The 14471-nt window shown below is 46.1% G+C and overlaps 1 protein-coding gene across 2 annotated transcripts in view; it reads right to left on the bottom strand.

Annotated features, from left to right (window-relative positions):
• The window catches only part of LOC113155071 (metabotropic glutamate receptor 7), a 213178-nt gene extending 205936 nt beyond the window's left edge, over positions 1–7242 (bottom strand). For both annotated transcript variants that reach the window (XM_033325996.1, XM_026349572.1), the window contains exon 1: positions 6221–7242. In XM_033325996.1, coding sequence (XP_033181887.1) covers positions 6221–6733 — 513 coding nt within the window. In that variant the 5' untranslated portion in view covers positions 6734–7242. The remainder of the gene's footprint in view (positions 1–6220) is intronic.
• Between the last annotated feature and the right edge of the window lie 7229 nt (positions 7243–14471).

The following is a 14471-nucleotide window of genomic DNA, read 5'->3' as shown; positions in this document are numbered from 1 at the left end:
ACTGAAGACTTGTTTAGACCATTTCATACCAAGCACAGTGTCATTTCAATCCTGGTTCACCGCTCAAAGAATGACGAGGGGTACGTATCCTAATATGATTAAAGGTCACACATCATCAATGACACCATCGTTCATTAGCATGTTTAGGTCTCTGGTTCAAATTGAGTAGTGGGGTGGAGTGGTGGGGTGTTTGTGCCCCGTAGTGCCTCTCTTTTAGCTCTGATTTTCATCTCCACCACCACCACTCTGTCCACCGGCTGCTGTCTAACTGTGTCTGTCTGAGAACATGAGACTGAACCTAAACAGTATCAGTGTTCAATATCACGTTTTATATCGTCTCATTGTCGATTTAAATAAACTGATGCTGCACAGACAACACACGAGTCTCCTGCAGCACAATCCACTGTCACAACAACAAACTGTCTCCAGGTGAAAGTCTCCTGACAGCCTAAAGTCAACCCAGCAGCCAATAAACAGGATCCAACACTTTGTACATTATTTTTCAATCTGACTTTTTTTGGGGGGGAGTTCACAGACAATCTGGATTTTCTAACACCTGCAGGAACGTTCTCTTATTATTTCTTTCTCAACTCTATTGTGATGGTAAAAAATGGCCTCTTCATAATAAAGGAGGAGCTGGGCTGTGATATTGGATGATGCATGACTTGTTCCACGGTCTCACAGCGACTTCATTAACAAAACATTAGGACGTGTGAAGTAATATTGTTGGAAACAACTTTAAAAGCAGAGAGGCAGTTCTCTGAGCAACAGTTAACAAAGTGAGACCAGATCAAATCTCCTCTCAAACAGGAGCTTAGAAAAGCGGTGACTATCTCAGACTAGATGCAGGGTGACGGCACCTGCACACACACAAGCAGAGATTTAATGAATCAGCACTTCACTGGATGTAGGCCAGACATAAAGTGTAGCTGAGAATTAGGAATCTGTAAGGTGGTGAAAATATGGAATAGGCTGGAAGAAAGTGGAACAGCCTTTACTCAGACTCAGCAGAGCTGTTGATTTTGTGTGAAACAGAATCAGCAGATTTGTCTGGAACCGATGTCCACATGAAGGAGTTTCCAAGTGTCATTGATTCAACCAACCATAGCTGCTTATCCCCGTTCAGCCTCACATGGAGCTGCAGCTCGTTCCTGCAAGTAAACAACTCAGACAAAGCAGCAGAGAAATGTGATGAAACTTAGGGCAATGAGTTCAAAACGGTGCTCCTGCACATGGCCCCTAGAAAACACCAGTGAGCATGTGTTGAAGGAAACTACAGTTTCTATTATCATGAGCCGATGTTCTTATTCATTATCTTGTAAGTTGGAAAAAATGTGAATGTTTCAGTGGGACAACACGCGGCTGCCATTGTTGGTGCTGCTGGATACGTCAGCAAACAACTCTCCAGTGAGAACACAGGATGGAAATTAATGCTCAACACAACACAGAACTCCCGGTTTCTTAGAGCCCAGATTCTTCCTTTGCATCTGTGTGTGTGGACTCACTGAAGGCTGGTGTCCTGCACTGGACTCACCCACCATCCACCAACACATGTTCACGCATCAGACTCAGAGCTTAGATTTGAACAATGCGACTGCTGCTCCAAACAGTCAGCACAGATTACAGATTGCACCGTCCTCACGGAGCTGCACGACATTTTCTAAACACTACTTTTGACGTATCTTTATGAAAAAAAGCACTTGGCTGTGATGTGACCTGTTGACCATGTTGCCATCGTGACGCTGCGATTCATCATACATTCTCCACGCATGGATTTTTTAGGCCTCTCTCACACAGCGTAGCTTCAACTGACAAAATCCTCATTGTTGTCAGCGTCTGATCCACCTGAACAGCAGCAGTGGTGGACCTGAACTAACACAGGAACCACCTCACTGAGTCACCCTGCAGGGAGGCAGCAGCAATTTAGAGCGAACCATTATGCCAGCTGTCAGGTATATTCCAGTCACCTGAGACTGAATATGTCTTAGACAGGCTAAACACTCTGGCACTGAGTCTTTCTGTGAAGACGCCCAGCAGACAGATATTTCACACAGCATTATGGAAAGAATGTTTGACCCGAGTGTAATATTGAGCACTTTAAAAACATCATCACCTGTTTTTGAGACGGGTTTCCACTGCACACTGAGCAGACAGGGTGGCTCAGCCGCCTGCAGCAGCAGCCACACACACTAACAGGATTTATTGTGGTGTGAATGGAGAATCTTCTTGTCACACACTTTAAATACTCCTTCTGATGCCGTTTTTCAGCCTACAGTGAAGATGGAAACACCGGTTGTCCCTCAGGTACACCTCAAACCTTTGTTTGCCGAGCTCAGAATGCGTCACTGGGTGAAACACTGAGGTCTGAGCGTCAGCGAATAAAGTCTCTGTTTCCTTACAAACCGAGGAGTGAGCAGATGAAACTACAACCTACAACCCCGTCTCCTGGAGGTTATGTTCCCGTGCCACCAAACTGCCACTGTCATGACGTTTCATGGTGCATTGTGCTCTGACACAGTCGTGTTTTTGTGTTTCATCTGAAGTCGCTGTTCAGTTTTTTTCCATATTAAACTAGACCACAACCTTCCTCTAACACAAACTAAGTTCAATTAGGCTGTATTCAGGATGTTGTACTGCAAAGTTTATGATATGTTCAGCATCAACACACGTCCGACGTCTCATGTGGATCAGTTAAGAACACATCTGTTGTTACAGTTTCTTGTATAGAAATGTGATTTTTAGGAGACTCGCTTGTTAGCTACTAATATTCCTCAGATCCAACTGTGTCCACTGTCAAACAGTGTGCATTAGAAAACATGCCGTCGGATTCACTTGTCAGAAAATTAAATGTAAGAAGCAACTAAGCGAGTCCGTCTCATTGTATTTGGTGAAGTGAGGGAGAAAGCCGTCCTGATTCTACATGTGTTTTCTCTGCTAGGAGCACTGATTATCAGCATTAATATTGTCACATATGGTAGAGTCATAATACAGTGTATGTACCTAATGAGCTGGAACACCTCGCCCATTAACTCCCATTACCACCACCGCTGATAAAAACAAGACACATCCAATCGTGTTTCATCGTTTGAAAGCACCCAAACCCACCTACCACTGTAACGAGCTGACACATATGGGAGGCGAGCAGCAGTACCCTCCCTCTCAATTAAAAACAACACCACTGCTCATAAAACACCGGCGTGGCCCTGAAGCCAACTAGTTTTCTTTTTAGACCGGGGGGGGTTCAATTTGCTCTCATGCTCACTAAAATTTATGGCTGACACTGTGGGGATAGTTCATAATGTGCAGTGACGGAGGCAGTTTAATGACCCTGTATCTTCTCGTCAACATGCACCTGTGCTGAGCTGCTCGATGTTATGGCCTAATGAAGCCCACGTAGAGAGGGAACGAGGGAACGAGACAAAGAGAGAGAAAGGAAAATAGGATGTAACAGACTGGACGGGAAACTCAAATGACAGTTTGCGTGTGGAGAAACTGACTGGTTGCTGCTGGTTTTAGGACTGCAGCTTTAAATGTGTCTCATTAGAAGTTAATCTGATGATTATTTTCTCCAGTTTTGTCCGGGTTAGGGTTAGTGTGTGGTTAACCCACACATCATTAACAGGGACAACGTACGAAGAAAATACAGACACACTTGAGCGTTGTGATAATTAATATTTTACCTGCAAAGATTCGTGGTCCATTCTGTGTTTTGCTAAACCTCAGACCAGTAGATGGCAGAGCTGAGCGTGTCGTGTCTTTTTGCATGTGGTTGTGTGTTCTTCTAAAATTAGACCTAAAGAAATCCCATTTTAACTCTGTATCATCTTAATTATGGTATCAGACTGTTTCTCTGCTTCAGTTTTTCCTGCAATTAAAACCATCACGACCGTCCAGTCTCTCTCAACTTTCCGAGCAGCGTAGCCAGACTAAAGACCCACAGCGTGACCCATGAACCAGGCTCTTTGTCCGTGACCACATCCTGCCTCTGTAGCTCCTTATGCCAACTTTACCTCATTACAGGCTTCTTTGTGGCTCAGCTGCTGCTCTGTCTGTGGCTCAGGCTTCATTTCAGCTTCTCAAGGAAACTGTATTATCTAGCCCACGGAAAGTGAGACTGATGGTGCAGAGTGGAAATTCAGGGGGGAGCTGATACGGCGGCGTCACAGTCCATCATCATATTCTGTCCGTTACAAACATTCAGCTGTTTTCAGTTGGAACCAAAATATGTCACGGTTTAAGAGCTGAGACATAAACAGCTGAAGGAAAGTCCATCAGTCTCATTTCTGTAACCTTCATTTACTGACTGTAATGTACTGTAAGATTCTGACCTGACCCTTATTCCAATGTGGGGGGGGGGCTGCAGTTCAGCAAGTGAAGCCTTAATGTGTTTGTGATGTGACTCTGTTGCCAATTCGACCATTTAGGAGCATCAGGAGGGTAACGAAGTGAAAACAGCTGTGGAGCAGATGACTTTTATATCACCAGGAAAAATAATTACCCTTCATTTCATTCCACTCAGTGTTGCAAGGCACACAAACCAGATTCAGCTTGGTGCGCCTCCCCCAGTCTTCCCCATATCTGACCCACTTACCTTGATCTACCTGACAATTCAACTCTGAAGCTTTCTGGCCTTTTAATTCGTTTTAAAATCAGCCTTGAACTGATGAGAGCCATGTGGCCTGAAAGCCAAAGCGTTGACGAGCTTACAAAGTCACTGAGCCGCAAAGCTGTGAGGCGGAAAGAAGTCGGAACATGAAGGAGAGGGGTCTGAAATTCACTTAGCTCAACATCTTTCTCTAAAGAACCCGTTTAAAGCCGGTAACTGTCTGTTTTCAATGAATCCAATCCAAACTGGAGAATGAGCTCTCAGGTTCCCAGACCCCAAGGTTCCTACAGAATTTCAAAGGTTTGAATGAATCAGGATCTAAAGAGCCACGTGGAAAATTCAGAGGAAGTCTGTACCACCCCTCACCCACCTCCACCGCTCCAGTACGACACGCCCACTTCCGTAGCAGAGACGCCGACGGTGGATGTAGAGTGACACAACATGTGAATGAGCCTCGTGGTAAAACTACAGCTGAATACTTCAGCTCTTTAGTGCTGGGGGAGGGCAGTAAATGTGACGTCACCTCGTACCTCGGGAATAGATTTGGCTTTGGTCAGGAGGAGGACAGGAACCTACAGATTTCAAAGGGATCAACAACGGGACACAGTGACTGTATCTAACGAACTCATTTCACTCACGGTCCCAGTGACAATCAGCTCTCACACACCTGTGTTGTGTGTTTCCATCTCTTTCTGTGCTTCTCTCTCAGTTTCAGTCAGATCAATCTAATCCAAACTCTAAGACATTCCTCTTAAAGAAGTATGGAGCATATCTCCTGCACTAATGCCCCCACCTCACTTTATTTTAACTTCACCTCCAAAGAAATTCAACCCTTCAAACAGAGAGTCGCGTGTTACACTAAAGGCAACAGAAACAGCAGCAGAAAGAGTAAATGTGAAATAATCCAACAACGCTTCAGATAAAAACACAGGAGAAGAACAGGTAGTGAAGAGTTCTGAGCATCTTTAGACTCTAAAATCCCCAAACACAAGACGTCTTCATTCTAATGAAGGAAGACCAGTTTCCATTTGGTCCACAGCATCAACCAAGGCTCAAAGGTGTGATATGAGCAGGAACTAACTATTTGAACCTGTGACTAGAGGTTAGTCAGCAGCTCCTTCACATGTTGTATGTAGGCAGACCTTGTCCTCTCAAAGATAATAATACAAGACTAACACAGACCAACCAAAGGAGCTGAATCCCAGCTCCAACCTCTGCTGGAGTCGTTTCAGCTCCAACATGTCATCTGCAGTTACTGCCAGTGAAGTGCACTTGTGGAGGATTGGTTCCAGTCACCAGGCCCGCTGTGCCAACTTGACCCACACCACACATGACTCTCAGAGGGTTTTCCACAAAAGCAGCTCACAGGCTCACACTGCAGGCAGGGGGGGGGGCTGCTGTAGAGGAATCCATTGCAAATTGGATCAGGGTGAGAAAAAAATCCTCAAGCAGTCTATAGTGTGGAGAGCGAGAGGCAACAGGCCTCCAGCATCTGATGCTGCAGCTCAGACTGGCTCCTGTGAAATGTGGGGTTACATAAGAACATGTGAAGCATGTGGCCACGTTAATGATGCTGCTGCTAAAAACAGGGACAGCACGAGTCTCCGCTCCTACCTGAAACAGGCGCAGTATGTTGGCCACCATGATGGACACCGAGCTGGCCGACGCTCCTATGACCCCCACAACTTTCTCGGGCTTGACAAACACCGGCGGTTCCCCGTTGGTGCACCTCACGTCCGACGTGTCCTTCTGGATGAGCGCCTGGACGAAAGTCAGCGACTGCTCCAGCGCGTACGTGTCCCGGGAGCAGGTGTCCAGGATCCGAGCGCCCAGGGTGACGTTGGGTAACAGCTCGTCGTCGCCGTTAATTTGATCCAGGGCGTACATCATCGCCTCCAGCCGGTGGATGCCGTTTTCCTTCTTGATGTCCCCGCACGGCATCCCCGGGACCCCCCTGGCGTGGACCGGGAAGAGCCCCCCCAGCGTCACGTCGCCCTCCACCCGGATCGAGTGCGGCGCGTAAATCTCCTGGGAACCGGCCAAGTCCAGGAACGCCTGAACCATCCACAGCACTCGGAATGGAAAAGAGGGTTTTAGCTGGGGGAGAGTGTGCGAGTGCCTCCCCATGATGAGAGCCGTGTCCTCCCCACCAACAGTTCAATGAAAGCAGCCACAGACTCCGACTGGACACAATGCAGAACCACTTCAGGGCAGTTCACCAGGTCCAGCAGTCGAGTTCATCCCCGTCCTCGATCCAGCAGAGAAAAGTGGAAGATCTGAGACAGTTCAGAAAATCCGCAGCTGCAGCTTTTCTACACACAAACCGACTGATTCACTGGTGCGTCGTCCCCGGTAAGTGCGCGTAGAGCTGCTGCTGCTGCTGCTGCTGCTGCTGCTGCTGCCGCTGCTCACAACCGCGGTCGCTTGTTGCTTGAGAACCCATTCCAGGATTTTAGAAGACAGGAAACAAAGGAAAACACAGCATCACAGGTCCAGACAGAGCGCTCCGTGCATCCCTCCAGGCTGCCCCGGTATTCCGTGTTTGGAGATGTGAAGAACCCAGCCCGCGCTCGCCTCTCACACTCCTCATACTTTACAATATGAGCAGATACGTGGTCACACCTGCAGCTGGATCCCAGCTCGGGAGTTGGCTCCAGCCCGGAAACAAGGTGTGAGCACGGAAAGGGAGAAGGCGCCGAAGAGGCACCGCGCAGCACGCACTGGTGTGTGCACGCAGTCACTGCGCTCCGCGGAGAGTCGAGGCGTCTGTGGCACGCTCCGCATGCCTCCCCCGAGCCCGGGTCCGGGTCCGGGTCCACAGACACCTGTCGGGGTTCGGATGCTGCGTGTAGAGGGACAGAGAAGAGTGGTGGTCAGTGTGTCTGCGCGGAGACTGTCCGAATAACGAGTGCTGTCTGCTCACAGAGCTGGAGGAGACCCCCCCTCCTCTCTCTCTCTCTCTCTCTCCCGTCCACCAACCGTCCCTCGTTCACACGCGCAGACTCTCACGCAAGCACACGCACACGCACACCGTCCACCCACGCGCGTATCAGTGTGAGGTTCTCACAAAAATGCACAAACACACTGAACAGAAAATAATCACGTTTCCTTCTGAATCTCACACAGAAGAGACCAGATCAGAGCAGACTGTGGTCCAGGTTTCAGGAGAACCCGCAGGAACCAGACTCGCTGGGACACAGTCTGTCTGTGGTTGGACTGAGTCGGTCCTGAATCCTGGGTCCATGTCATCTGGCTCATGTCTTCCCTGCATGGTGAAGCGTGCTGGTGGCAGCACTGTGCTGTGGAGGAGGTGGTTTCTCAGCAGCAGGGACAGAGACACTGAGAGAACACAGGACATCACCTGTGGAGACACCTGAAGACGACAGGTGTTGTCTAGAGCTCCAGAGAATCTGCAGGAAGATCGACTGTGAGAAGTTGTGGAGATTTAAGCTTGAATGAACTGTTAATGAGAGAATTCTGTTTTTGGCTCTTAATACATTTTAATACAGAACATTTTCATGTTTACTGATGGAAAAACGAGTTTAAATGAAATCTACAACCAGTCTGAGTCTTTCTGAAGTCGGCGACCTGCAGGAAGCCAGCTTCATATCAGCCATCTTTAATTCACATTTTGTACGGCAGCAAGGAGATGGAGTCACATGAAAGACTTGGTTACAGTGAGGAAGGAGCAGCACCTCACTGAGACTCATAACATGATGAAGCCAAATGTTATTAAATGGAAAAATCAGGGTGTGGCATGAAAATCAATTCCAGGAACTGAAATGGTTGAAAATAATAATGATATTAAAATTAATCAGCAGGTATCGACTCACCTCTGGACTGAACAGTAATTAGTACAGTAAATAGAGTGGTCAGGCTCTTTGATAAGCCTGTGTTTGACTGGTTTAGGATGAGCTGCAGTGAATGTCAGACTCCCTCTTACTTCCTCTCCGACCGTCTTTATTGTCAGTTAGCTGGTGTGAAACTGAGATCTGCCATCTGCCTGTCAGGACAACCTGCAGAGGACAAACTACAGCTATTGTCTGACCCTGTTCAGTGAGCTGGATCCTGTTTGACGTCATCCCACAGACAGAAACACTCAGAAACCTGTAGTTTTGGGTTTTACACGACTGAGTGAATTAATAACGGCCTCTGTCGTCAGCTGGGCTGATTTCCAAGTGGGAGAGAAAACCACCTGAACGAGACAGAAACCAGGTCGAAACAGGAGTCGTTACAGAAGCATCAGTAGGTGAACACAGACAAACGAGCACAGTACAGCTCCTAACAGACACGACGTCATTAAAACTACATGGGTAGGTGTTAGTGACTCGGCATGAGGAACACCTGTGGACACCACGTCCAAGGACGACTGCTGACAAAGCTAAGTGTGAGTGTGCTGACGTGATGCTACAAACGGTGTGATCTGAGCTGCAGAGTGCGGAGTCGTCCTTAAACTTTGAGGAGAATTTAGGAGATTTCAGACAGAAGCACGTCCCCGTCAGTTTCGTTAGCTTACACAGTAAAGTGAAACTATAGCTCCTAACTTCAAACTCCAACCTAGAAATGTTCTGACTCTTCTAGTTCCTGTTGACACTTTGCTGATCTACGATTGCTGGTACAGAGTGACCTTTTCCCAAAGCAGCACATGCAACAATGAGCTGAAATGTGGCAAACTGTGACCTATCCGTGCACATTGCTGCGCCACATTTCACTGCGAGCTCTCATTGAGAACAACCTTTGAGCCTGCAGAACATTAAGAGAGGACGATGGCGGAGCTGAAGCGGCTGCATTCACCGGCTGTTTCTGTCAAACCTCAGACCAAATGGTTCTTGTTTGATTCTATAGGAAAATGCTTCAAGTGCAAATTTGTTAACACGCGACTTGATGATTGAACTGTTGTATTGAATTTCACTCAGAAGTTGCACTCAGCTATCAGAGGGAATATAATGAACCCTTCACTTGAGCGATCACTGCTGCCAGATGCTCGGGGCTGCAGGGAGAGGGAGCTGGGAAGCGGCTCCTCTAATTACAGGAACGGCGGGAGAGAGCACCGGTCACCTGTTTGATACCAGTGACCACTGTCCATCAATGTCCACTCATCCTGTGAGCGTCCTCGAGGGGGCTCGATCGCTGCACATCCACCTCAGTGGGAGCTTCTACCTCTTCTCCAGGGGAGGGAGCTGCTCGTGGCTTCATGAGGCTCAGTGTGAAACATCAAATGAACGAGTTGTTCGTTCATTGCAGAGTCAATGGGTGTTTTTCTGTAAAATACTTAATATATCATTTACAATGTAGAAATTCTCCTGTTTCTATATCACATTCAATCAGTCTGTATAACATCCCTCAGTCTTGATGATTAGTGAAGTATTATATTATACTTACTAACGGGGAGGCACCGTTCAGCATTCGCTCCCAGTTTTTATCACTGAAAGGTCACAGTGGCCTCTCACCAAGTACAATAATTTAATGCATAACTTAAGTGTGAATAAAGAGCCCTCAGAATGTGATTAGGTAGCTGTTGCTTGATCAGTTGCTGACATTTGTGAGTGTAAAATGAAATAACCATAATTAATCACCAACACACGTCTCAAGGTAGACACAGCAGCTCTCTTGGCAGACCTCGGCTCTAATCAGATGGCAGGAGGAGCCGCTGCAGGGCCGCGCTGGAACCAAGCCACCAGCTCTAAAGCTGCTCGAGGTCTTATCTTATCTTTCTGGGGTAAATGCTCCCAGTAGTTATCAAGCGTGCTATACTGTCTATCAGCTCTCTGTTTATGACTTGTTTTTGTTCATAAACAGCTCACAGCCGGAGGAGCTCCTCTACATGGAGTCCCCAAAGAGGGGGGAGAAACGAGAGGTAGATCTTACTGTAATTACATCAACTGGAGTGTGTGTTGGTGCTGTGGGACAAATGTTTTAACAGATGGGGACAAATGAAGTGATGGAGGAGGAACTCAGATACTTTACAAATGTCACACTGCAAAAATACACAAAGGTTCAATTCTCTGTATTTTGCAGTAGAAATATGAGGCAGGAGAACGTGAACATACAGTGTTAGTAAAACCGAGTGTCCAGTAATTATACAGAGAATTATCGTATTCACTAGAAACTGACATGAGATTCGAGAGCAGGTAGAATGTGATGTGTCACAGTTCAGAATACACCTCCTTAAACTTTGTACATACACACTGTACATCATACGACACTCAGAGAACAGCATCACTAAACCAGTTAGGCTGTTAGTGACAACATCCAGAGAGAGTCACACTTGGTTTGTCCTGTCAGTGAAATCCATGCATACATTGAGATGTAGTAACTGTTACGAGGTGTCATCCAGCAAATTCTTCCTTTACACATACTGAGTTTTATTTTGCTAGTAATTGTGTTTCGTATGCCACATGAATGAATGCAGACATGTTGGGATTAGTGTGGAGCGTTCACCTCTGTTCAGCGTGTTAATTGACGCTGTCAGAGCCCTGACACAACAAACAGACCTCAAACAACAGGATCAGACTGAGAGTGACTGATCAAACACTTCCCTCACATCACCTCGTGTTTCAGTTGAATACTGACGGTCAGCTGACGTCCGACTCTGCTGTGAGAGGGAATTTAAGATAATAATAATAATAATATAGTATCCTGTGTCTGTCTTCAATGAACCTAAACAGACGTCTGTGATTACAGAACAGAACGACGAGGTACTAAGACTCTGTACAACAATGCAGTACTACTCTGAAATCCTGCACTGCCAGTTCTATCAAAGTGTGGCTGCCACAGTTTAATGGAGTATGGAGTATAAAGTAGTATTATAGTATTAGTACAAGTGTCTAAAAGCTTTTCAGAGAGCATTTAGACATATTAATGAGTGTATGAATAAGATTAATGTTGCGTAATTTACTGGCACTAAGCCCTGTAACAAAGACAAAGTAAATCTTATTGTACTTGAGTAAATGTACTGACATACGCTCCAACACACTGACTTGTTGAAGATGGACTGAACAGGTGGAGGTGAGTAGTAAATGGGTGACATCCCAAACCTCTGAGGATGAGCAGCCAGTCAGACTTCAGCTGTCTCCACCTCTGATTGAACACGCTCAGTCAGCCGATCAGTGTCGGTCGTCCCCAACACACTGCACAGCTCCACAGCTGCTTCCCGTGTCAGGGACCTCTGGAGGGAAACAGCTGAAAAGTACCGTGGTGACCTGAACAAACAGAGAGGGATGGATGGTCAGTGTTACAGTGCATCTGCTGTAATGAGGGAGGCTTTCCAGTCAGAAACATTTTCCAGCCGACCTGAAGAAAACAAAAAACAAAAGTACACTTGGAAATTCCTCATGTCATGATGTCTCAAGAAGAAAAACTACATGAGTGAAGAAATCAATTTCGTGTCACGGCCGAACTGGACTGTAAACTGTATTCATCCCACAGGGGAGGTTCTACTGTCTGGTCTGCAACCACACAAAGGTTAAGCACCTTGTGGAAGAGTGCAAAAGTCAAACACACACAGACTAACTACTATCAGACCTGTGAGCTGGCAAACATGGACAATGATCAGAGCTCTACTGAGGCATACTATTTCCAGGAAATAGCCACAGCCACAGTCTCTAGAGATCAGTGATATTTTGTGTAAATGATGTGTTCAGCGTAGACAACAAGAGCTCAGTGGTTTCAGTGTTTTTAGTTCAGATCCACTGGGTTTGTTCATTATTATAACTGAAAAGTCAAACTTCAGCACAACGTTCAGGTTAATCCAGAGGGTTCACTTACTTCTTCTTTCCACTGTGACATGTAACTATGTTGGTTTGATCAAGCTGTTAAGTGATAGTTTAGGCTGCTCCATACAGCTTTGTTCAGACATGAATTCATGGAAGAAGCTGTGGGTGATATTTGGCACCTGGCGTGTGAGAGGCAGCAAAAAGAGAGAGACAGCAGTGAGGTAAAATGTTATGACAGCAAGAAGACAGGTCTTCTGTTTTCTGGCAGGCTGCATCACTGATGGCTTTCAAAAATTAGTGTGTGTGACGACACTCCTCCACGTTGTTCTGATGGATTTCCAATTAGCCATTCATTCATTCATTCAATTGATATGAATTCCTAATGAAAATGCAGGGAGAGCTTGATGGTGAGATTGTCAATGAGGTTGTCTGAGGATGTTGAACCTCCTCAACTCCACTTTCAAATGGAAAAGTTATTTTTGAGGACTAACGGGATCTCCCCTGATGAACAGTCCCCAAACAGTTTCATCTGCATCTGAAAGACAAGATCATATTTGTCCATATTTGTCTCAACAGAGAATCAGGTGTGCGACACAACAGTATTAACATGCAGTTCCTTCCTCACCCCCGACTCACACTTTGACTCATGATGTTTCTGTAATAGATGGTAGGGGCATGGTACCGATATTTTAGGAGGACAGCAATATTTGAGCAAAGTTGTTATTGTTATATTTACAATAAAGTTCTATAGATTATTCCAAGGTGCCCTCCCTGAGACTAGAGCTACAAGACGACCAGTTTGTGCACTGAACTACCTCCGATCGTAGATCCTAGATCAAGAACGAGGGAAAGTGGGACTGCAAACATCGCACCTCTCCTGTTGTGCAAGCTCCCTGCTGACCACCGATCAAACATCCGGGATTCTACCTGTGACTGTGGAGTTGAATTTAATTTAATAACAGGTCAGTTCATACGTTCCACATCCAGGCTTCACTACAGTATCCAGACCTACATTTAGTCTGTTAGGGTCAGGATGGACTTTCTATAGAGGACCAAGTTTGTTATTTATCCCTTAAGTCATTTTCATTTGGGATGGTGAAAACAGTAGAAAGGTCCTTCACTTCACAAGAAGCAGAAAAATGTATAAACTGACATGAAACATGTCAGAAGTGGCATCTGACAGCTGCTGCTGAGAAGGACGAGTCCAAAGCTGTAGCTCAGTTCTTTGATCCAGCTTTAGTTTTACTGTATCAGTGATGAATTCTGTCGTTGAAATGAACCTCACAAGGTCGCAAGACGTCTGCTTCCACCACCTCTCTCAGGACTAGTTTGGATGAAAACTGTTTTAGTGTCAGATGCTATTTTTAAATTTTGGGGGAGGACAGAGGTCACTTCGCTCCTGTGTAAAGACACAAGCTCATGTGTCTCAACATTTGTGCAGCAGCAAACAGCACATTAGCATTTTCAGCTAATGTTAAATCTGTAAAAAAAGCTGTGTGTGTGTGTGTGTGTGTGTGTACGTGTGTGTGTGTGTGTGCCTCCCACCATGACCACATGTCTTATTGATGAGATGACAGCACACTGCAGGATGATGGGATGTAGGGTGAAGTGGATCAATCACTGCAGAACGTCGGGTCGTCGTTGGCAGCACAAACACCGTCTCTCATCAATCAGTCTCCTGATAGCAAATAGGAATGACGCTTTACTACTACGAAGCTTCTTGTGTCTGTACACGGGACCTTCAGGACTCTGTCATTGCCCCTGGATGATCTCGTATCTGGCTGAAGAACCCAGCATGTTCCATTTCTAATCCCAGTTCTACTCTCCACAGAACACAGCACACCACCATGTTACCATCATCCTGACATCATCAAACCTCTGAAGGAGGTTTGTATTAGTGGGTCTGGTTCAACTTCATCCTAAACGGATCCACACTAAATGGACTTTCTTCCAAAATACGAGTCCATTCTCCTTCATAGCGTTCATGCACATTTTAAGAGGTTCACAGTAGAAACGTGATAAAAATGAATAAAAAAGATCACGGCTGCTGAAAAATACACTAAGAGCATTAAACCACTACTGGTTCTATGTCTCTGGTGGTGAACGCAGCACATTTCCTAAAGAAATGTAATAGTGATTGCAGGTGGATC

The sequence above is a fragment of the Anabas testudineus genome, chromosome 5 (genome assembly GCF_900324465.2).
Source record: "Anabas testudineus chromosome 5, fAnaTes1.2, whole genome shotgun sequence".
Lineage (NCBI taxonomy): Eukaryota > Metazoa > Chordata > Actinopteri > Anabantiformes > Anabantidae > Anabas > Anabas testudineus.
Note: the sequence above shows the minus strand (reverse complement) of the source record. Positions and strands in the feature narration are given on the sequence as shown.